Source organism: Sphaerodactylus townsendi, linkage group LG14, assembly GCF_021028975.2.
Source record: "Sphaerodactylus townsendi isolate TG3544 linkage group LG14, MPM_Stown_v2.3, whole genome shotgun sequence".
Taxonomy (NCBI): Eukaryota; Metazoa; Chordata; class Lepidosauria; order Squamata; family Sphaerodactylidae; genus Sphaerodactylus; species Sphaerodactylus townsendi.
The window spans coordinates 33,575,858-33,599,670 of record NC_059438.1 but is presented as its reverse complement, the minus strand read 5'-3'; the positions used below and the strand labels follow the sequence as shown (position 1 = coordinate 33,599,670).

Here is a 23,813-nt window from a genome sequence, read left to right as displayed (position 1 = left end):
TGCTTTCACCTTTGCATTAATTTTTAGTTGTACAGCCCTATAAAAATAAATTTTAATACCCAGAGGATTCCTTCAGCTTCTGGTCCTAGCAGACCTGGTGCCCATTTGCACTTACAGTCCCATCCAAAACACGGGGTCACAGCACCAGTGTGCCCCCCACAGTGGGTCACAGCACCAGTGTCCCCCTCCGCACTGCCCCCCAAAAGGCTTTCTGGCAGCGCAGGGACTAAGAAAAGTCCTGAAAAGCCCCCACTGTGGGAAGCCCCATGGGCTTACAGGACTTACGCCACCAAAAGGGTGTCATAAGTCCAAGGGCTGAGGTGCCACACTCCCAACTCTAAACCCCAGGAGGAAGCCAACTAATGTTGGCTCTGCTCCTAGGAACGCCCCCCGCGCCCCCCAGACTTCCAGGTTTTGCAGTGGGGGGGGGGCTGATGGATGGACAGCTGCCAGCACATCTGCTTCCTCCTCTGGTATGAGCACCTCAGGAAGGGCGTGTGTGCTGGCGTTGGGCTGCACCACTTCCTCCAGCCCTCTCACCCCCCTCCCCAGATGGGGCTGTTAGTCATTCTAGAATTCTGTTCAGGTATCTGGGGGGGGGGGGAAAGAATTTAATACCTTGTATCGAAACCAACTCCAATGATTGTGCATGCTTTGAGTTCTTCAGGACCCTTCATCTTACTCTATACCTCTAGGACTTTTCGGGATAGGACTAACAAAAATTCTGAGGGATGGGATGATTGAATCAGTTTCAATCTTTAGATGATCTTGTTGGAAGTCTGGGTTTTTAGTAAGTCCCCATAGGCACTTTTAGTAAGACTGCATAGGTCTGTGAATTTTAAATCCTTAATTCCTGTTCCAATCAATGTATCTTATCTACCGTTTCACTACTAAGGTGAGATGGGATTTTAAGTACTAGTCATTGACTGTAAACAAATAATAACACTAATATTCAGTTCACGCGAATATCCCCTTCGTATATACCTTAGATTACGTATTATCCTTGATCAGTGCTTTTAGTGTATTTTTTGTACACATATAGTTTATGCTAATGGCACTGTGAAATGGATGCATATTTGTTTTGTTGTACTGGTCGTTGACTGTAAATAAATGATTGATTGATGGTATTGAAAAAGTGTGGAAACATAAAATCGGGGAGAGTGTCCTTAGTGGCGTGTCTTTGGAGTTAGATCTCTAGCAAGAAGGAAATCACTGCCTGTGCTCGTTCTTGAGGGATTTGTCTCCGGTTACCCCAAGGTAAAAACCTTACAGGGAAACATTGGCTAATATCCCCATTGCAATGACTCATCCATTTCCCCCCTATACAGTTAAAACCCCAGCTGGACCAAACAGAAGCAAATTTACACAGTGAACGTGTTCTGAAAGAGTCCTTGGTGACACAGCTTGAGGAAGTAAGTTAAATTATGGGTGCGCTTCTGTTACGTGGCCGTAGAATGCAGTGGACATAAAATATCTCGGTCCAGGACCCCCTTCCTGTGTCAGGTTCTGTCTGGCCAGGGAACTGGGTGCTGCTGGCAGCTGTTCCTCTTTGCCTGATACTATAAGCAAGTGGTTTTCAAAGGTTGCTGCTTCGAGGAACCCATTTCCACATCGCTCCTTCCGCTAAGGAGCCCTGTCTGTTGATATCTGAGGGAAAGAGCTTTAACTCTAGAAAGTTGATACCCAGCAAATCTTGTCAGTCCCTAAGGTACTGCTGCAGTTGTATCTAGACCTTTTGCAGAGGTTGCTGGGAGATGTTTTTAGGTACAGACTCCATTCATTCACAGGACCCGCAAGCCTTTTTGGATCTCACTCTTTCTTCATGTGAACCCTTAGTGCACACACCCTACTTCTCTGTGGCTGCACGTTTGGGGGTTGATCAGTAATGAAGCTTGTCTGCAGTTACTGATCTCCTTGCAGACACCCCGACAAGTTTCCAAGGAATCAAAGGGCTCACCGGAATAGACAAGCACTGCAGTGGGGAGGGGCCCCACCATGTGGTCAGGGGGCCCCCACCCTGGGGGGAGGGAATGGGCCCATCATCTGGTCATAGCCCACCACACCTGGCGGGAGCCGATGGGAGAAGGGGAAGGGGGGGGAAGGGTATGAAAGGAGAGGCACAGCACAATGATATAGAATGCCTTTCATTATAAGATTGTGATGTTATCTAATTTCTTTTGCTTTGAGGTTTGGGTTGCCTTTCTATTATTGTAAATGGAAAATTTGGAAACACTTTAAAGCAAAATCCTTGTTCCATAAATGTATAGAATTCCCAAGGACTGTAGCTGCTGCTAGGGATTTTGTTAAAACATAGCATTTTGTTAAAACTTCCTTCTTTGACTAACTGGGTGATCCTCCGCAGAGTAACTCTCCTTAGGACTGCACTGTGATTGTTCTTTCTTTTAGCAGCAGTGGCGTAGTGGTGAAGAGCAGGTGTACTCTGATCTGGAGGAACCGGGTTTGATTCCCCGCTCTGCTGCTTGAGCTGTGGAGGCTTATCTGGGGAATTCAGATTAGCCTGTGCACTCCCACACACGCCAGCTGGGTGACCTTGGGCTAGGCACAGCTTTTCGGAGCTCTCTCAGCCCCACCTACCTCACAGGGTGTTTGTTGTGAGAGGGGAAGGACAAGGAGATTGTAAGCCCCTTTGAGTCTCCTTCAGGAGAGAAAGGAGAGATATAAATCCAAACTCCTCCTCCTCCTCTTTAAACAGAATAACCTCATATTTATGCCCTTGGGAGTATGTGCTGATTGGGATTATTTCTCCAATCTTTTGACGCTGCTCCAGGCTCAGACTTCATTGCGCAGTCTGCAGACGGAACTTGAGAAGCTGAGACTCGAAGGGAACGTGACTGCCTCTGCAACGGAGGATGTTCTGCAACTGCAGGTAGTAAAACCTCACTTTCCTGTCCTCAAAGTACAAAGTTTCCTGTACTCAAAGTTCCTGTACTCAAAAGTAGCATGGCAGAGAAGCTGCGACTTGCCAGCGTCGGTTTTTCTTCTTATAGACGCTCGGCGACGTCTAACGTTTGTGGCCGTGAGAGTGAAACTTGCTTTTTGTCACCAATTGCAGGAAAGACTGGAGAAGGAGAAGAAGCTATCGAAGGACTTGGGATGTGCAGCTACCAAATTAAAAGAGCTCTTGCAAGTCACGCAAGAGCAGCTGGCCAAGGAAAGGGAAACCGTAGCGAAATTGCAGGAGCAGCTCCAAGGAAGGGTACTTCAATTATTTTTTCCTCCCGTTTAATCAGACTTTCCTTGCTATGCTGCCATTGTTTCTTCCTAAAGAAGGAAGGCTTCTGCCTTTGGTGTGCCCTGTGCTGCTTATGTTTTAGGCTATTTATTTATGCTATTTATTTATGCATATCTCACAGGGGCTCAAAGCGGATGACACATAGCGAGTCAGTATAATCAACACCAGGGGTCGCCCAGTAACCCATGCATTAGGAACTTAGAAGTCTGGAACCACCGGAAAGAACTGAAGCGTCGCAAAATTATTAATATGGCACCGGAGTGGTACAAAAGTTGCACAATAGGATACTATTTAGAAAAAGCTACCCACAGCAGTATAGAACACAGTCCCTAATCATTTATCCGAGTAGGTGTGTGAACCTTTTTGTACAATGTGATGCTGTTACCTATTCAGAATAGTCCTCTTGAATAGTTCAGTATTGCATAGTTTGCAGAAAGCTGGGGGGAGGTTTTTTCCTGATGCCCTCGGGCAGGCCATCCTGTAAGGCAAGAGCCACGGTGGAGAAAGCAGATGCGCAGGCCATTGTTCATTTTCCCCATTTGCAGGCCAGCGCTTGCAGAAGCCCCTGTTGACATGAGCAAAGTTGTGGTGGATTATGGGGGAGGGGCGGTCACACAACGAAGAGGGGGCACTGTTTGGTTCCACTCTGAATCTCTTACAGTGAAAATGATAGACCCAGGCTGACTTCATAGAAGGAAATCAGGAGAATAGTAGCACTTTTACTGGCCAAGAGGACATGGGGCTGAGTTGTACTGCCCATTGCAGAGAAGGGGGAATTTGACACAAGACTGGTAGCCCCGCGTCATGTTTCTTGCAATGTTTAGTTTTTCAAACAAATGTTGTGGGTTTTCTCAGTTGTCTGGTTGTGGTCTGGTAGTTTTTGTTCCGAATGTTTCGCCTGCCTCTATGACTGCCGTCTCCAGATCGCAGTCACACAGCCTGGAAAGCCTACAACACCCAGTTGATTGTGGCTTTTAACAATACACTTATGTTTTTCCCTTAATAAGACTAGCTCAACCTAAAGACTTCCCTATCTAAAGAGAGGAGTGATAACAAAAGCAAATTTTAATTTCCTCCAATTGGTTATTTGAATGTGAAAGTTACGTTGATCAGAGCTCGCATCCTGCTCAGGTTGTGGATCCTAGAACGTTTTATTTAAAGGCTCTTAAATATCCTCCTTCGAAACTGCTGGTTCCTGCAGAATCCATGTTGTGATATTCACATGTACGATAATCTACTTTCCCTTCTTTCTCAGGGAGAAACGGAGGAAAGCGCAAAAGAGGGAACGTCTGTTTGATGAATCCGAAACCCGGGATATGCTATTCACCATACAAAATGCCTTACACATTCCTAGACTATACACAATTTGCTGTAGACAAAGAAAAAAAGACATTAGTGACTCAAATTGTATTTTCATATCTTTAAAGGAATAAAGGTACATTCTGCTTCAGCCAGTCTTTAGTGGACCTCTTCAACCATTTTATTATTACGATGCTGCAAACGTTGGTTGTTACCCTGGCCTGGGCGTTTGGGGCCTCAGGGGATCACAGAAAATAGCCTCGATTCGGAGGTGCCCGAGTTCTTATGGGAATTAGGCAAGTCCCTCTCGCATTAACATTTCATTGCACGTAGCAACATCATCATTTTCTGAATGGTTTCTCTCTGTACCCGTGGCAGAGAGGGGAGCTCGACTACACAGCTGCCAGCCAGTCAAGGTGATCTTGTGGTAAGAGATGCACAGCAAAATGGCCACAGAAAACATTCACAGAAATGAGCCTAAATACAGGAGAAAAATTTGTCACCCTCTGTCCTGGAGTCTCTACCAAGCTCCAAAGTTGATTTTTCTATTGTCGGATTATGACATGAAATTTTCAATACTATTTATCTCCAAAGGAGAAAAATGTGCAAATGTGTCCCCCCTATATAACAAATTAGCTTCGCATCAAAATGTCCCTTTCATTGTATTGTCGAAGGCTTTCACGGCCGGAATCACTTGGGTGCTGTGTGGTTTCCGGGCTGTATGGCCGTGTTCTAGCAGCATTCTTTCCTGACGTTTCGCCTGCATCTGTGGCTGGCATCTTCAGAGGAGATCCTCTGAAGATGCCAGCCTAGGCCAGAACCTGGCCATCGAAATGCTACTTCATTCTGGCTTCCTCCAATCCTACAACACTAATCTCATTAGCACCTAAATTACCCTGTTTCCCCTAATATAAGACATCCCCGAAAAATAAGACATAGTAGAGGTTTTGCTGAAATCCGAAATATAAGGCATCCCCCGAAAGTAAGACGTAGCAAAGTTTTTGTTTGGAAGCATGCCCGACGAACAGAACACAGGAAAAATAAGACATCCCCTGAAAATAAGACATAACGCATCTTTGGGAGCAAAAATTAATATAAGACACTGTCTTATATTCGGGGAAACACGGTAGTATGAAAAGGATGATGGGAGAGAGCTTCATAATGCTCACTTCTGCCCTGCTCTTTCTCTCAACGGGGCTCTCGCCTCTCTGACCTCATCTACATGTGCCCTGGAAATGTTCCCATCCTCTTGCAAGGACTAACCCCTTCACAAGAGGTCAACAGAAAGGACTGCCAATCACTTAGCTTAGCCATGGCTCTTTCTGGCAGATCCTGTGACAACCGCAGCCAAAAGGAACCCTGGTCTGCTTCAATGCAGCCAGCTGGAAGCTAAGCGCCCAACCTCAGACACTCTATATCGGACAGCTTCTCCACAGGATTTTAGTTGTTCGCTCTATCCAACCAACTCAAGATTTCGCCGGAAAGAACTGTCTAGTAACTTTGTGATTAAACTCTTGAAGAAAATATGGAGATAGTCATCCCGACGCACATATGAATACACAAAATATTCTTAAGGTTTTTTTTATTAATTTGAAAAGGCTATTTATATGCTAACCATCTTTTCAAAATCTATTTTAATCTGAGACAACATCCTGACAGTTAGCAATACGCTGGTCCTTTGCACCGCATGTAACCCCTTGGAAGTGTGGCACTACACAGGGCAGCCTTCGAAGGCCACTATAAGGGAGCCACCCAGTTTCTCCGCAATGCAGGCTCTGTTGAGGTCCTCTGGCCCGTTTGCTTGACATTCATGCTTTATGCCTAGAAAAGAAAAGAAACAAGTTAAAGGCAGCCGTGGAAACTGCTGGGTTAAACTGTCCCTGATTCCCCCTTACAGGATGGTTTGTTCCTCTGCTGCCTGGTCAAGGGTTTCTTCAGCCACTGTCCTTCTCTTGTGGAATGGCCCACCAGAGAAGGACAGGGGAGCGCCCAGCCATCGGCTTCCTAGAGCTTTTGGCTTCTATTAGGGGAACTGTGGACAGTCTTTTCGTAGGTTAGTTTTGACTCTGCCCTCTTGTTCTTAAAAATCTGCTGTTCTGCACTTTTTTTTTTTTTTTGGCCTGCATATATCATAAACCTCCGGACTCCATTTCTCAAAGGGGAAAAGCATAATATAAGTATTTCTCAATAGAGAAGCTGTGTGTTACAGTGGTCAGTGTCAGACTAGAATCTGGAAGACTCAGGTTCAAATCCTATCACGGACGCTTACTGGGCGATCTTGGGCCAGTCGCATACTCGCAGCCTAGCCTACCTTACAGGGTTGTTGTGAGGATAAAATGGAACAGCAGAGAATGATGTAGGCCGCTTTTAGGCTCCACTGGGGAGAGAGGCAGGGCATGGATGAAATTAAACAAAACAAACCACTAGTAGGTCTCAAACATGGCTTGTGTTTGATTTCACCATTTCCCTTCCCCATTTCTTCTTTCCCCCGGGCAGCCTACATAGCCTCCCCCCCCCCCCCCCCAGCTTTCCTGCTTCCTTCTCTCCCACTACCAGCTCCAGCTTTCCCAGCTCCCCTCTGCCAGCCTTTCCCCAGGAAAAGTCAAGCCAAGCAGCAAATCCCATGCAGCAGTGAGCCACTCAGGTGAGCTGTTTGGAAGAAACTGCCAGGCTAGTCAAGTCATGCAAGGTTGCGAGTCACCCGAGCTTCATTAGCTAGAGTGGGACAGCGCTGAGTGTATGAACAAGCATATGTTTTATTAATAATGACAATAGATAATAGTGCAGCACTGTTGTTTGGGTTAGCTTTTGGTCGCTGGGATAAAGCCAGTAAAGAGGTCTAATTGTAATTTTTATACATCTGAGGTTTTGCAGTTGTTCAGGGCACTTGGTTAATCCCGTTCCTAGTTGGTGGTTAATCGTAACTACTGGACATCAGTTTTCAAGACAGTAATGTTTATACCAAATGAATGTATGCTTTACCACACAAAGCAAGAATTTACATTCTTATTACTCGTCCTATTCCCCAAGCAAATGCTTAGCAAGGAAAGAGGATGATTATGCATTTATACTCCCATGCAAATTTTGGAACCCCAAATAGAAGAATCTTGATTGTGTGGAGTTTCTTTAAAATAAAATATTCTGTTTGGAGTCACCCAAGCCAAAGTTGTCTGTTGACTGACACGAGGGCCAGGCCAAGGCATGTGACAGTGAGCCCCCAGGGCAAGTTGAATGGAGGCCACTGCTAGGCCTGGCCCCGGCAGGTACTTCCTCCATCAGGTGAGATGACAGGGCATGGACATGGCCCCTCCTTTGGCTGTTTTGGCTTCCTTGTTCACCCCTGTTCCATGTCGCCTTTGATTTAAAGAAACCAGGGCTTGGAAGACTCAGTAATGTTGTTGTGGTGGCCTAGTGGACCCCCAAACAGTGAGATATCAAAATATAGTCACATAACAGCTCATTCATTTCTTAGAGCTACAGAAGTTTTATTTTCTTTTAGGAGATTTATCTTTGGTGGGTTTTTTTAAGACTACTTTTTAGATTTCAGACTGCAAACCAGGATTTCTTCCTAGGTTTGTAGAGAAATCATCTCTGCTTGTCCCTGGCTCCACTGTATAGATTTTTTGATCCACACTCCAGGGCCAAGTTCAGGATCAAATATACGATAGTGTTCTCCTATTTGCTGAAGGGCCTTTGGAGGAATGAATGACATTATTCTGAAACTGCGTCATATAGCCTGGGGAAGCCAAGGCCGCAACACCTGACTCCCAAATGAGGAGAGTTCCATGCGAGAAGTCAGTCAGTTTTATTACGGCCATTAGGCGAGAAGGATGTAGGGGAGGGCTAATGTAAAAATCAAACCAACCAAAAAAGGGTAGGCTTACAACTGCAAAATAGCTACTCCTGGACAAACTGTACTTCTGCAAGCCCCAAGGGCTGGCACAACACAGTGGTTAGCGTGTAGGGCTATGACCTGGGAGAACTGAGTTTGAATCTTATGGAAGCTCCCTGGGTGATCTTGGGCTAATCTCTCAGCCTCACCCACCTCACAAGTTGTTGTCGTAAAGACAGAGTGCGGGTAGGGAGAACAGTGCAAAAAAACTGCTTTGGGTCCTAATTAGGGAGAAAATGAAAAATAAAATTAAAGTAACACGATTAAGGTAGGAGCTGCAAGCAAAATGCCTCACTCATTCCACACTGAGGCTGTTTCCGCACAGGCAGAATACAGCGCACCAGGGACAGCAAAAATGTCATCCCTGGGGAGCCGTTCGAAGCAGCGCCGTGCTCACACCGCCCAAGCAGCGCGGAAACGCCACTTTGGTTTATCAAAAGTGGTGCCTTCCACCGGCTGCCGTGCGAATGGCGGCGGATGGAAGGCGGCTTTTCCCTCCCACCATCCCCAACCGGCTTCCTGCTCCTGCTGGGTTCCATCGCGTTGTGGAGGCCAGAGGACACGCCCCCCTGGCCTTCGCCTCCAGAGCTATTGCTCTGGCCGGGGGGGGGGGGGGGGCGGCGGGGCGTGTCCCCTGGCCTCCATAATGCGACGGAACCCAGCAGGAGTGGGTAAGCCGGTTGGGGACGGCGCAGCCTGTGCGAAGGCTGTGCCTTCCTCTGCACCCCTACCAGGACCGTCTGTGTGAACGGTCCTGGGGTGTGTGTGTGTATCGGCATCATTTTGCCGATGCACCCCCGCTCAGCGCCCGTGCGGAAAGGGCCTCAGTCTTGGGGACAGGACCCAAGGTGGAGTTCCTAAAGAGGCATCCATGAGTGCTACCACAGCAAAAGTGACAAGCAAAAAGAGAGAGGCGCCAAAGAACCTTTAGAAGACAGCCATGAATCTGGCTTTACCGCACGTGGCCAGGGAGCCGGATGTGAACTAGGCATGCGGACATTAATGTGGTCCACTTCCCAGTCAGGCTCAGACTTACACAAATATAGCTGGAGGGCAAGCAAAAAAACCTTTCTTCTGCTGACTCACTCCTGTGCTAAAAGGGCTGCTGATTTAGATTCCACACCCAGTTTTACAGAATGTTCCCAACCTGGGCAGTGACCATGCAAACGACTGTAACAGATCTGCTGACTGAGTTGCTTGCTCATTTAAACGTCTACAACAGGTGTCTGCTGCCTGCAGCTCTCCGGATGTTCATGGACTACAATTCCCATCAGCCCCTGCCAGCATGGCCAATTGGCTGGGATTTGCAGTCCATGCCAATTGGCAGGGGCTGATGGGATTTGCAGTCCATGAACATCTGGAGAGCCGCAGGTAGCAGACCCCTGGTCTACAAGGAACAGCAATCCAAGTTGGTTGTCATCAGACACAAAAATATATTGAGGGAACAAAAGACAAGCTGGGCTGACAAATTAGTAAATTCAAGCTGTCAAAAAACACCAAGTTTTCAGTACAGTGCTTAATGCATAGGCAGCCCATCTTAAGAGCCGCAGGTTCCAAGCTTCCATGCACACTGTGGAGGAGGAGGCAAGAGACCAAACAGGCAAATAAATAAAGCAGACGCTCGAGCTACCTATCTGTGAAGTTCTGGGAAAAGGTCAGATTCCCTGGGCAGGGATCCAAGAATTCCGGCAGCAAGAATTCAAAAGTAATCTGAGATGAGAACAGCAGACACAGGTGATGTGCAACAGTCCAGGTGCTCTCGCAGCTCAGAAGACCCAGGTGTTACTGGGCAGGCACAGATTTGATTGGGGGACAGATTCTGGCTTAGAACAAGGATGGAGGAGGGGCAAAGGGGACACTGAGGTGGGCTATTGGCCGACTGAAAGGGAGAGTGATTCAGGCTCCCAAAAATATTTCCACAAAAGGAGCGAGAACGGGTGGAGAGAAAGGGTGGAGAACGGGTCTGATCTTATTGAATTGGGGGCTTGGTGGATAGTATAAACAGACAAAATTACATTGTTGGGATTGTCTGACCTGTTCTGTGTGTCTTTTTCTTCGATGCTAACGACGCAGGAACCTTTTGTGGTAGGTAAGCAGCATACTGACCAATCCCTTGGAAAGACCTTCATTAATTGCCCAGTGCCCAACACTAGGCGAATTGGCACTGCCTGGAAAGGCCGTGCGATGGCCTTTGGTGCGACTCTGCTCCTTCCACTTTTTTGTCTTTTGGCATGACTCTAAGCTAGAAAGGAGCTAGTACTGTGTCAAAATGGGTGAGTCAAAATGGAGGAGTGATGGCAGCGCTGGTTAAAAAATGTAGAAAAGGAAAGGAAAAGGAGGCAAGGCAGCCTTGACTTCTAACCACCCACCAGCTAATCATCTGAATGAGGTACCTGCCGGCTGCATTCCTGCTTTTCTCACAATCATTAGATAAGAAGGCAAGCAAGAGTTTGATTCCCTTTCAAACCTTCATTGGCGCAAGTTAAACAATGTGCGTAAGAAGCAGAATGTGAACTATTGCGTTAGATACGTTGCATTGGAAAAATAATATGAATCATTTTGGAAGTTCATAAAGCAACGTCCACATTGGGACGTGTGATCGTCCTTCATTTTATAACCGAAGCTAAACATTTAGCTACAGCTAAAGTAACATCTGGATCCCATTAGACATCAACAACTGGAAAAGTATGATTCTGCTTAAGTTTTTCTTAGATGCAGTTATAGATTTTATTAGTCTATCCTTCAGTTTGTCATAACGCTGACAGTCCAAAAGAGTAAGGAGTTTTGTCTCCACAAGTAAAATGTCTTTCTGAGTTCGATCTTTGGATCTCTCACCTGCAGTGAGAGAAATACACTAAAGCATCTGTGATTAGAAGTTTACAGTTTGGAAAGTTTAGGAGTTTACAGTTTTGAGGTTTTTTTACTACTGGTTTCAAGTTTCAACTTTAGCCACAACGCTTTGTTACTCTTTGGCTATTGTCATTCCATCCTTGAAAAGCAACCAATTGCTCTGCACGGTCAGACTGAGGAATTCCATTTGCTCTGAACAAATACATGGTGCTACAAAAGGTTTGTTCTTACCTGACTGAGATGAATCAAGACTGGCTGTGGGGCCGTGGTTTGGTAGTTTTTAAACCCACAACAGCCAGCAGATTCCCACCCTGAAAGCCTTCAACAATGCACTGCATCAAGATAATCCATTTAAACTGGTATTTGTGGTGCACAGAAATATATGCTTTGTACTACACCAGGGGTCTGCAACCTGCGGCTCTCCAGATGTTCATGGACAACAAATCCCATCAGCCAATTGGCCATGCTGGCAGGGGCTGATGGGAATTGGTAGTCCATGAACATCTGGAGAGCCACAGGTTGCAGACCTCTATACTACACAATAGAAGAACAGTTCTGTACCAAACAAAACCAGGCGGATTCTGCCACACTCCCATGTTGCGTAATCCAACAGAAAGCTCTCCCATACAGAATTCATGAATATGAAATAGGTACTGATTTTGTATGGTGTTCTTCCACAGCTCATGTTCATTTGGGTGGGTCCGCACATAGATTTTGCTCTTGGACACAAGAGCAACTTTTATTTACCTGGAGCATCACATAACCTAAGGTCAGTCAGACTAACTTCCTCAACAGCCCAGGAAAACAGCAATTCTTTTTTTCAAAACCCTCAAAACACAGAAAAATGTCTGGTAAATAAGTGAACGGCGATCTGGGATGACGTACCTTGAAATTTCTTTTTGATCGAATCTTTAGAGCTTGCGTAGATCATTTTACTTTTAAGCGGAGCCATTTCTGGGGCCCTGATTAGCAGATACAAACAAACCAAGGTTAGCACACTTATCACCAAACCACAGGTCAACAGTTTTATGGTAACGCAGACAGAGGTGGGATCCAACCAGTTCTCACCACTTCTCTAGAAGTGGTTACTAATTTTTTCTGAGTGCCAAGAAGGGGTTACTAAAGCAACCTCCCTGCCCAATTGGGACTGGAGGTGCGTGTGTGCGGCGGCACCACTGTTTGAACCCCACCACCATCCGAACCTGTTATTAAAATTTTTGGATCCCACCACTGAACGCAGACCACTGCATCCACAAGAGCCTCGCCCTCTTCCATTCCCTCCTGTGCAGCCCAAAAATGGAAATTAGGATATAGCCATAAAAGGAAAAAGGGTGAAAGGTAGCAGGCTCCGTTCTGGGACAAATCTGACGGAAGACAAAACCCGCCTCTTTCCCTGGGCAATCAGGTCACCTAAGGCAGATTTCACCTGAAATTTCCCTCAAGAGCTCCAGGTTCACATTACCACTGGGGACACGCTGCCATGAGTGCGAAATGTACCTTCCTTCTGCAGAAATCTTGAAGGGGTTTAAAGGTGCCAGAACATGGAGGCACAGTGACCCCAAACAGGGCTCCCTTCCCCAACCACGACAGATATTTCACTTCTGACCGTTCCAATCGGGACACTCACTGTACCTCTAACACACAGGTGTCAAACTCGCGGCCCTCCAGATGTTATGGACTACAGTTCCCACCATCCCCTGCCAGCATCATGCTGGCAGGGGATGTTGGGAACTGTAGTCCATAATATCTGGAGGGACGCGAGTTTGACACCTGTGCCACATCTGCAATGTCTGATAACTTCATTAGCACAGACTTGAATATGGCACAGCGTCCACAGGCTATCATTCCCGCCTTACCACAAGAAGAACATCAGCTCCTCCTTTTTGGCTTCCTTCGTTTCAAAGCTTGCGTCATACAAGGCATAGCGGCAATCTTTTTCTGGCAACATCTGCACAAAGTGCTTGAAGGGATCTGTGACCGTCACGCCGATGTCACCCACGAGGATCTCTTTGCCTTCCTCCACGATGATGCACTTCTTGTCTGGGCTGAGGCAAAAGATGACCGCCTTTTTCCTCTTCTTGATCTCCTCGGGTGTAGAACACTTCCGGACTTTCATGTCGTAAAAGATACGGCAGACCTCATCAGCGACTTGCACACCGGATGCCTGTTAAGGGACAGGATGGGTTTTAAGAGCTCGCTCTTGGGCTCTACAGCGATTGCTTATAACAGTGGTTCTCAACCTTCCTAATGCCGTGACCCTTTAGTACAGTTCTCATGTTGTGGTGACCCCCAACCAGAGGTGGGATCCAGCAGGTTCTCACAGGTTCCCGAGAGTAGGTTACTAATTATTTGTGTGTGCCAAGAGGGGGTTACTAATTGGTGATTTTTGCCTTAGTTATGCCCCTCCTCTCAGCAGTAGCGCACAGAACTTGAAGCAGTCTAGCAGGAGGCATGCGTGGCAGCCTGCACCTGCGTGCATTCGTTTCCCGCCCAAGGACCGGCACAGCGGCTGCATCCTTGCCACAGCCCCGCCCCGGAATGCCCCGCCCCCGGAATGCCTGGCCCCGGCGTGCCCTGCCCAGCCCCATTGGCGCTACGCCACAGTTTGAATCCCACCGCCATGGGAACCTGTTACTAAAATTTTTGGATCCCACCACTGCCCCCAACCCTAACATTTATCCATTTTACAGATGGAGAACACTGATGCCAAGAGTCTTAGGCAACCCCTGTGAAAGGGTTGTTCGACCCCCAAAGGGGTCGTGACCCACAGGTTGAGAACCGCTGGCTTATAAACTATGAGACATTTCTATGTACTCAATAGTAATTTCTAACATAGTTATTTTGGGGCTGGACCCAGGACAAGATGAAACTTGAACGAGAGCTCTTGTGCAAGCGGAAATGCAAGAAAACAGACTGCGACACCCACGCTCCCTCTTGCGTCTCCACTTTGCAAGATCTTGTGCAACCATTTCTGGGCCCTGTAACGGAGGGGAAAGTGCCAAGCGTTGCACAAAACCTTGTGCAAAAGTCTGTTTACATTTCCGCATGGATGGATCCGAGCCTTTGTCAGGCAATGCGAGCAGAGCAACATTCAGGATGAAGTTATCAACCACAAAATTGCCATACCTTTTATTCTAAAACCGCTTCTGCTTTTGCTTCCTTGCTACAGCTACACAGTTTATTAATTGTCATAATTAAAAAGGAAATAGCAGATCTACGGAAGTGCAGAGAAGCAAACTAAAGAGATCAGAAGGTTGAAGCACCTGACATACGAAAGTTGAAGCATTTAACTTAAAGGGAAATGCACTAAGGCCCCTTCCACACAGGCCAATAAACATGGCTATAGGATGCTAAATAACCCTGTTTTTTGGGAGGAAGGGGACTTTACACAGATCCTGCGCCCCAAATTAGTCTGCCCTGTGTTATTTCCCCCAGCTTGGTTTTTTTGAAAATCGCTAAACAAGCAATCCTTTCCAAAAATCCCGTGTTGGTGCTGCTCCCGAGCAAATGGCCAGGCCGGGTGTGTGTGTGTGTGTGTGTGTGCTTTATTTGCCTCCCGTCTACCCCATCCTCCACAATCAGGGGGAAGCCCCCCGCCATTGCATGCCAGTTGTGTGGAGGCCCCTTTGCCCTTTTTAAATAATTTTTACAGCTTGCATCTGTTGAGCTACACAGGTGCAGCTGGTCATATCATGGGATATCGGCATGGCTGTGGGGGTTCCTTTGTGCATGCCTGCGTAGGTACGCATGTGTGGGAAGTAATTAAAAAAAGAGATGCGTCTCCGTGCGAAGGCACAACAGCAACCCGGATTGTTTCTGTGGGCTCCGATTGCTGCCTGCATGGATGCACGCATGTGTACGCGAAAACAGGAAAACGGGTTCCTTTATCACGTCATACAGTTGCCGTGCGGAAGGGGCCTCTGACAATAAGCAGAGAGGAAATAGTACAAATAGCTTTGTCGTTATACTTTCCAATTAATAATTTGAGGCCCTGTGTGTTTGGAGACTTGAAAGCACATTAACTTACTGAAAACAAACCCCAGAAAAATTCTAAATATATAAAAGAACCGGCTGGGTTAGACCAAAAGATCAAATGCTGCAAATGATATCAAATTAGGGGGACTAGATAATACCCTGGAGGACAGGGGCAGGATTCAAAACGATCTGGACAGATTAGAGAGCTGGGCCAAAACTAACAAAACAAATTTCATCAGAGGTAAATATAAGATTCTACACTTAGGCAGAGAAAAGGAAATGCACAGATATAGGATGGGTGACATCTGGCTTGACAACAGTACATGTGAAAGGGCTCTGGGAGTCTTAGTAGACCACAAACTGAACATGAGTCAGCAGTGTGATATGGCAGCCAAGAAAGCCAATGCAATTCTGGGATGCATCAATAAGAGCATTGTGTCTAGATGAAGGGAAGTAATTGTACCACTCTACTCTGCATTGGTAAGACCTTACCTAGGGTAGTGTGTTCAGTTCTGGGCACCAGAATTTAAGAAGGATATTGACAAGCTAGAACATGTCCAGAGGAGGGCAACCAAAATGGTAAAAGGTATGGAATCCATTCCGTATGTAGAGAAACTTAGGGAACTGGGAATGTCTAGTCTGGAGAAGCGAAGGTTAAGGGGTGACATGATAGCTATATTTAAATATCTGAAGGGATGCCATGTTGAAGAGGGAGCAAGCTTGTTTTTTGCTGCAACAAAGACTAGGACATGGAGTCATGGATTCAAGGTGCAGGAAAAGAGAATCTACCTAAACATCAGGAAGATCTTTCTGAGTGTCAGGGCTACTCGACAGTGGAATTCACTGCCTCGGAGAGTGGATGAGTCTCCTTCTTTGGAGGTTTTTAAACAGAGGCTGGATGATCATACGTCTGGAGTGCTTTGATTGTGTGTTGGGGGTTGGACTTGATGGCCCTTGTGGTCTCTTCCAACTCTATGATTCTATTCTATTTCCTTCATCTACGCCAGTGGTTCTCAACCTTCCTAATGCCGCGACTCTTTAATACAGTTCCTCATGTTGTGGTGACCTCCAGCCCTAACACTTATCCATTTTACAGATGGAGAATGCTGATGCAGAGAGTCTTAGGCGACCCCTGTGAAGGGGTCGTTCGACCCCCAAAGGGGTCGCGACCCACAGGTTGAGAACCACTGATCTACGCCACATTTTCCTCCTCAGTGGGGGTTGAAGTGGCTTACACTGTTTTCCTCTCTCCTCTATTTAATGCTCACAGCAGCCCTGTGAGGCAGTCTGGCTGACAGTGTGTGCCTGGCCAACTCTGCTTCCAGGGCAAAGTGCAGGTTGGAGCCTGCAACTCCCAGATCCTAGTCTGACCACTACTGTAAATCAAGTGTATGAAGCCAGACGCTCCAAGACAAGTCACAGCCAGCATCGGTGAGTCAAAGGCAGAGATTTGAAGGCTCTGGGTGGGTGAACTGGACAAGTGGGGGGAAACAGGATTTTGGACAATTAAAAAAAAGTATTAAGTATTTTCTTATAGAATGAAAAGGGAAAGGTTTTATAAGGAAAGGTTTTTAAACTTTCTCTTTACTGCCTTCTGTTCCCTTAAATGACTTCTGAAAGGAACCTGCAGTATTAGGCAATTCCCATTCCACATACCACGGACATGTTCAAACCTAACATTTCTGCCTTTGCCTCCATCTTCTGCATCATTTAAAAGGAACGGGGCCAAGCTTGGAAACACACGCGCCATATGACGAAAATAACATAAGCAAGAAGGAAAGTGAGAAGTTAGAAGGAGCAGAAGCTTTTAAAAAGTAAGAATTAGCAAATGTAATCTTAGAATTAGCAAATTTAAACTTTGTCACGATGAAAGCTGACATGATATTTGGGTGTGGCAGTGTTCAAAAAGTGAGAAGCCGCTTGAAAGGAAGATCACTGCTTCTAGTACAGGGGTCTGCAACCTGCAGCTCTCCAGATGTTCATGGACTACAATGCCCATCAGCCCCTGCCAGCATGGTCGATGGGATTTGTAGTCCATGACCATCTGAAGAGCCACAGGTTGCAGACCTATGTTCTTGTACAGTGGTGGCGAACCTTTGGCACTCCAGATGTTATGGACTACAATTCCCATCAGTCCCTACAATTGGCCATGCTGGCAGGGGATGATGGGAATTGTAGTCCATAACTTCTGGAGTGCCAAAGGTTCGCCACCACAGTTCTAGTATGTCCACTAACTTTACTGATATCTCTGCTAAACAAACATTACAGGGTTTTGGACCTTTTCTGGATAATGCCGGCTGTACCCCAATAATCAAAGCATCATTACTGAAAGATTGAAATTAAAACGTCAGTACTTGGTTTCTGTCAATTGGGAAAATGGGGAAGGGGAGACTGAGTGTCTGCTGCTCGGCACTTAAGATAGTACATTTGTCATTATTATTTAAGCATACCTTAAGAATTTTTGGCTTTTGAATGTATATTGATTGACTGATTGATTTGATTGCTATGCCTCCTGTCCCCTTCTGGGCTGAGGGTGGCTTCCAACAAAGCCATTCACAACAAGTTCTGAGGATCCTCAGAAGATGCCAGCCACAGATGCAGGCGAAACGCAAGGAGAAAATGCTACTGGAACACAGCCATACAACCCAGAAAACTCACAACACCCTAGTGATTCCGGCCATGAAAGCCTTCGACGATCTTATATTTTTATTCCAACACATTTTAGAAAATGTCCAGTGTTCATAGAACTTATTTGCACATTGCAGTCTTGGGTAATTTGTTAATGTGGTTAGTGAAGCTACACTCCGGATGTGATGAAAGCAGTCTTTTACAGAAGGGGATTCTGCTTCCATCCATATGTCGCAATAACTGTTTTAGCAGTTTTAAGCAGAGTTGAGAATAACCTAACATCTGAAGCAGATATGAATCCTTTTAAATATTCTACCCTGTTTCCCCGAATATAAGACATCCCCTGAAAGTAAGACGTAGTAGAGGTTTTGCTGAAGTGCAAAATATAAGGCATCCCCTGAAAGTAAGACATAGCAAAGTTTTTGTTTGGAAGCATGCCCGACGAACAGAACACAGAAAATAAGACATCCCCTGAAAATAAGACATAGCGCATCTTTGGGAGCAAAAATTAATATAAGACACTGTCTTATTTTCGGGGAAACACGGTAGTAGAATTACTTTGGGGTCTGGTGTTATATTATGACATATTTATATTACCCACATATTGATAAACTGAATCACTTTTTGCCAAAACAAAATATGTCCATGACTACCTCTCCAACATACATCCAATACATTTGTCTATACAGTTGCCACTCTGTAAGGGTATCACTGAGCGCTGTGGAGCGGAGTGGTAAGTTGCAGTTATGCTGTCAAAGCCCTGCTCACGCCCTGAGTTCGATTCCAACAGAAGTCAGTTTCAGATTGACTCAGCCTCCAATCCTTTTGACTCAGCCTCCCATCCTTTCGAGGTCAGTGTACCCAGTTTGTTGGGGATAAATTATAGACAACTGGGGAAGGCAACGGCAACTATCCTGTGAACAGTCAGCCTCGAAAACATTGTGATGTGACACCACCCCGTGAGTCAGTAATTACCCAGTGCTTACCTTACCCTACCCGCAAAGTATTTTTATACATTTTCTCTATTTTTATTCCACTAGAGATATGACTGTCACAGATTATATATTCAAAAGTGGCTCTTGGGTAACATAATATTATGGTTTCTCAATAGGACTGCCGCTGCTAAGAAAGCATCATTTAAAAAAAAAATTCTGTACAGCTAATCAAATCTCCAGTAGTCAAACAGATGTTTTGCTGGGCAAAAGTCCTACCTGACCATGCTCATTTCCTGAAACTATTTGGCAGGCACCAGAAAGGGTGTTAGTTGGTGCCATTGGGTACCCCTGTTGTAGCAGGTTTCCAAATAAGAGACACAGCTCACATGCGACTGATCTTTAAAAGTTATGTTCCCCTTTTTATTTAATTGGGGACAATAGGTGCATAAAGAATCTATTTGAGAGACCAGAGTGAGGGATTGGATAATCTTAATCCAGAAGGGAGCTCTCTCAAAGCCTTTCGCTCATTCACCCTGTAGCGACCACAACAGTCTTGCCTGAGAATCAAAAGGGGGAATGATATCTCCAGTCACAAGGGCTTGGATGGGGGTCACTGGTTCTGAGAATGACCCTGCCAGGAATCAGAACACGATCTAGATCTTTGGGTTCCAGAACAATAATTCAGAAGATGTATTATCGAAGGTGTTCATGGCCAAAATCAACTGGCTGTTGTGAGTTTTCCAAGCTGCATGGTCAGCGTCTGTTGGTTTGTGCTCCTAACATTTTGCCTGCATGGCTGGCATCTTCAGAGGAATGTCACAACATGATGTGCCATGAAGAGAAAGACATCTTGCCATGACATACCTCTGAAGATGCCAGCCACAGCTGAGGGCAAAATGTTATGAGTAAAAATTATCAGACCACAGCTACCAACCCCAGAAAACTCGAAACAGCCAATCCAGAAGATGAACGACACCATCTGGAACTAGGCTGATGATTCCTCACACGCCTCCTCTCAAACACGTCAGTGTTGATGGTCAACAGTGAAGCACCACAGAGTCTTCTCTCTGACACTCAGACATGGTGACATCTACCACTGGGAACATAGCTGGCAGTGGTAGCAGAAAAAATTGAACCAGGATAAGTCCTTGGGCCAGTTTTGATGGCTGCAATAGGATGGGCAAAATTACCCTTGATGGTACAACTATTACTGGCAAAGACTCTGTTGGTTAGTTTCAAAATAGACAACTGTGGTCCAAGGTCTTTTTTTTCCTGAGGGCCTTTGCTAGAGATTGGGTTGATACCATTTTTTTTGCCTTCTTAAATGAAGTCCTTCTAGAGAAGACTTTCAGAGTCTACTGGGTAAGAGAACTGCCATTCACAACTCATTGGGACAGTGACTAAGAGGCGTTAGGGATTCAGAGGCAGAAGGGTTAGCTCTCTTTTCCAACGTCTTTTCCAAAAGTGTGACTCACAATTGAGAAGCCTAGTTACAGGAGGCTTTATTTGCGAACTTCTGGCAGCGCCTGCAAGACTCTACCTCATGCTGTGCACCAAAACACAAGAGAGAGCAGTTGTGGATGTTGTTTGAAGGAAACTTGCCTCCGCACCAAAAAAAGCATTTTACATAACATAGGTGCCTCTGCACTGCTGAGAAAAAAAACTGTTTGATGTAACTCTAACCACATACACTATATAAACTGACTAAAAAGAGAAGCAATATAAAATAATTAAAACATTATACAACAAATACCTCTGAGGCATTTTTTCCCTGAACAGGTTCCTGATTGTTGTTTTCATTGTAGTGGATAAAGTTAATTGACCAGTAAATGCATGAATCCTCCCCTTGGCCATGCACGGTTCAAAGCTACACTTCTGAGGGAAGATTCTAGTTTAAGGGGGAAAGGCAAGGAAACACAAAGATGACAAGAGGTTCGTGAAAGTGTGCATGCTGGGGAAAAAAGAGAAAGAAGTTTTTCTGCCTTTCACAAAGCATTAGAACTTAGGGACACTCCATGAAGCTGACGGGCAGAGCATTCAGAACAGGCAAGCGAACAGACCTATTTATGGCTTCTTAAATGTTAGAAAAGATGTCTAGACAGAACTTCCAGGAATGCCACTGAATACCAACTGCTGGGGAGCACCTCCAGGGAAAAGGAAATGGAACAGCTTACGGTCTCATTGAACAGGAATAACATTTGTCCCAGACGCGCCCATGAATGAATCAGCAGGTGGCTGAAAATAGCCAAGGCCCTTCTACTTCAGACCAAGCTGTAGCATCAGACACTTGCATGCCACTGATAGCCAACAAAACTGGTAACCTCTTGAGCACTTCTAGTCCAGAATCTGAACGTCATGAGATCAGACTATTTTCTTCTACGATCACAAGTGGGCTGGTTACTCAGCAGAAACAAGCACTCAACATATGGCCACAGTTACTATGTTCATTCACACCCTTCAGAGCCCTAGCACATGGATGTGGAGAGAAACTCCAGTGCCTATGGTGAGAGCGGCATAATAAGTTTAGTAATAATAATAATAAATAATAATAATTGCCATGAAGCAGAATGACAGGGCTCAATGTTCTGGCTAGCAAGCAAAAGGTGGAGCACAGGTGTGGCAGCTGAATCTTTTGGCACTTTGTACCACCAGACATCTGTCTGTCTTTCTGACTCTCATCTGCCCATGTTCGAGTCCCAAACCTCACAAGGGCATCACGGGCTGTTAGGCAAGCCACTGCTGTGCACTTTCAGCTCCTGCTTGAAGATGAGAAGGAAAGGATGTTTACTGCTCACCCATTTCCTGCCCCCAGACTCAAGATGGCTAACAATCTCTTTGGAAATAAAACCAGCACCCTTAAGTGGGGTGAGAGAGTCAGCATAGTGGAATGGCCATAACATCAGACTAGGATCCGAGAGTCCTGGGTTCAAATAACAGGTCTACCATGGAAGCCTGCTGGGTCAATTGCACACGCTCAACCAAAACTACACTTGCAGATTTGCTATGAATATTTTTTTTTAAAGAAGAGAATAATCTAAGCCTCTTTGTGTCTCTACGGGAGTGAAACGAAAGATATAAAAGAAATGAAATATTTTAAATGAAAATATTATGTGTCATGTGTGAAACCAGGAAACTGCATGTACAAAATGATATCCAAACAAGCAGGTTAAAACCAGCAGGTATCAAGAGGGGCTGCTGTTGGGGTCGAGCATCTACCAGGAAGCTGCAACTGTGGGGACGGAGGACGTGGAAGGCTGAAGAGGGACCCCTAAAGACCTTCTGGGAGGGCCCATGACGAATGAGCCCTGTAGGACTTAGTAGGGTCAGATTCTCAGCTGCCACCAAAAATCAAACCACCCACCCTCATTATTGCATCCGCATGTTTCAAAATGAAACCCGACCCATGATCAAGGGGGATGCGGTTCCAGTGCACCTGAGCAGGCTACTTCTTGCTGCAAACGTCCAACCCCCTTCCAGGGCTCCCGCACCACCAACGGTTAAGAAACGCCTGTCCTGGTCTGAGTCATCGACAAGGCAGCAATCCCGGAACGTGTTAGGGCAGGAAGGCTGTGCAGAGGCCGAAAAGAAAAGCCACGCTTCTCAGGGCAATTTCCCCCCCCCCCAATTCCCTGAGCCCCCCAAAGGTGGGGGGGGGAGCATTCGGGGCTGGCCCTATAAATTCGCTCACCAGCCGTCTGCAGAGCCCCACCCAGGCAAGGCGGAACTAACCCGGGAGGCAACGAGGCAACGGCGAAGAGAGCCCGGACGCGACCCCCCTCCCCCTCCTGGTCGACCCCCGCCCCCGAAACCGGACCCCAGCTGCCGCCCCCCCCCTCGCCAGCCGCGCGCCCTCTCACCATGACGGAGTCTCTGCAGCACGCGAGGCGTTCCTGAGCCTGCACCGGAAGGAGCTGCGGGCAGGGCGGAAGTGGTGGCACCCTGCCCAGGGAGACTGCGTGCCAGAGCGGCAGGCCCTGCCCCTTCCTTTCGGCTGGGAGGACTAGCAGACTCCTCTTAACTCCGCCTCCCTTGGGATTTGAAGGAGGGGCTCTGTTGCCCCCCTGGAGGGGGATGGCCACGCCTGGAGAGCAGGGGATGTGGCTGGTGATTGGGCAAAGAGCCGGCAAAAGGATCTGTACTATTGCTATGAATTTCATTGATTCATATTGTGATCAATTTAATTCATACCCTCACCTCACGGGGTGGCTTTTAACATTTGGGCAATGCAAGGAATAGTTAAATCAATACTTATACCGCTGTTTAATAGGATTAATTTTATAGATATGGAGCTTGGATATTAACTATAGGCTATTTATTAACTAATTATTTATTAGGTCCTCCAGTGATATTTGTGTTTTTATGATGATTTTATGTATGATGTTTTTATGTTGTGCACCGCCCAGAGCCCTTCGGGGATAGGGCGGTAGAATGAATGAATGAATGAATGAATGAATGAATGAATGAATGAATGAATAATATGGTAACGAAAACATCTCACCATGTCATGCTGCTAAAGATGCGAGGGGTTTTTTTCGATTAAATTTTTAATTTGTGTATACAGAAAGCAAACATATATATTGAGTCAATCTCTGACATCAATCGTCATTATAATTTTACACTATTGTACATACACAGTCTTTGAAAAAATGAGAAAATATATAAAAAAGCTAAGTAGACTTCCTTGTTGTAGCTCAGGAGTTAATTTGCCTTTAGAACAGAAGATGCCAGTTGTAGGTGTGGGTGAAACATTAGGAGCGAAAATGACTAGGCCGTGCCCACGTGGCCCAAAAAATCCACAACGGCCAATGAAAACATTTGACAACACAGTGGCCAACCTACTGGCGCACAGTGGGACCAGAAGCACATCAGGGCAAGAAATCTTGTCCCCACGCGCCTCCTGTTTGCAGCACGACGAGGGAGGAGGCACATTGGGGCAAGATGTTTTGTGCCGATGCCTTCCTCTTGCCCCATGTGTGCTTTT

The 23,813-nt window shown here is 46.2% G+C and overlaps 2 protein-coding genes across 4 annotated transcripts in view; one reads left to right on the top strand and one right to left on the bottom strand.

Moving 5' to 3' along the window:
* The window catches only part of RRBP1 (ribosome binding protein 1), a 41,118-nt gene extending 36,415 nt beyond the window's left edge, over window positions 1–4,703 (top strand). For all 3 annotated transcript variants that reach the window (XM_048515483.1, XM_048515482.1, XM_048515484.1), the window contains exons 20-23: window positions 1,329–1,412; window positions 2,789–2,887; window positions 3,074–3,217; window positions 4,509–4,703. In XM_048515483.1, coding sequence (XP_048371440.1) covers window positions 1,329–1,412; window positions 2,789–2,887; window positions 3,074–3,217; window positions 4,509–4,550 — 369 coding nt within the window. In that variant the 3' untranslated portion in view covers window positions 4,551–4,703. The remainder of the gene's footprint in view (window positions 1–1,328; window positions 1,413–2,788; window positions 2,888–3,073; window positions 3,218–4,508) is intronic.
* A 1,414-nt stretch (window positions 4,704–6,117) lies between these two features.
* DSTN (destrin, actin depolymerizing factor) lies at window positions 6,118–22,827 on the bottom strand. Its single transcript, XM_048515485.1, has 4 exons — window positions 22,690–22,827; window positions 13,151–13,458; window positions 12,180–12,256; window positions 6,118–6,373 (listed from the first exon to the last, which is right to left on the bottom strand). The coding sequence occupies exons 1-4, from the start codon at window positions 22,690–22,692 to the stop codon at window positions 6,264–6,266; spliced, it is 498 nt and encodes a 165-aa protein (XP_048371442.1). The 5' UTR covers window positions 22,693–22,827; the 3' UTR covers window positions 6,118–6,263.
* Between the last annotated feature and the right edge of the window lie 986 nt (window positions 22,828–23,813).

Coding starts and splice junctions, on each gene's coding strand:
- DSTN (XM_048515485.1), bottom strand. Junction 12,257..13,150: donor GAGCTGATGTTCTTCTTGTG/GTAAGGCGGGAA, acceptor TCTGCTAATCAG/GGCCCCAGAAATGGCTCCGC. Junction 6,374..12,179: donor GATCAAAAAGAAATTTCAAG/GTACGTCATCCC, acceptor TTTCTTTTCTAG/GCATAAAGCATGAATGTCAA.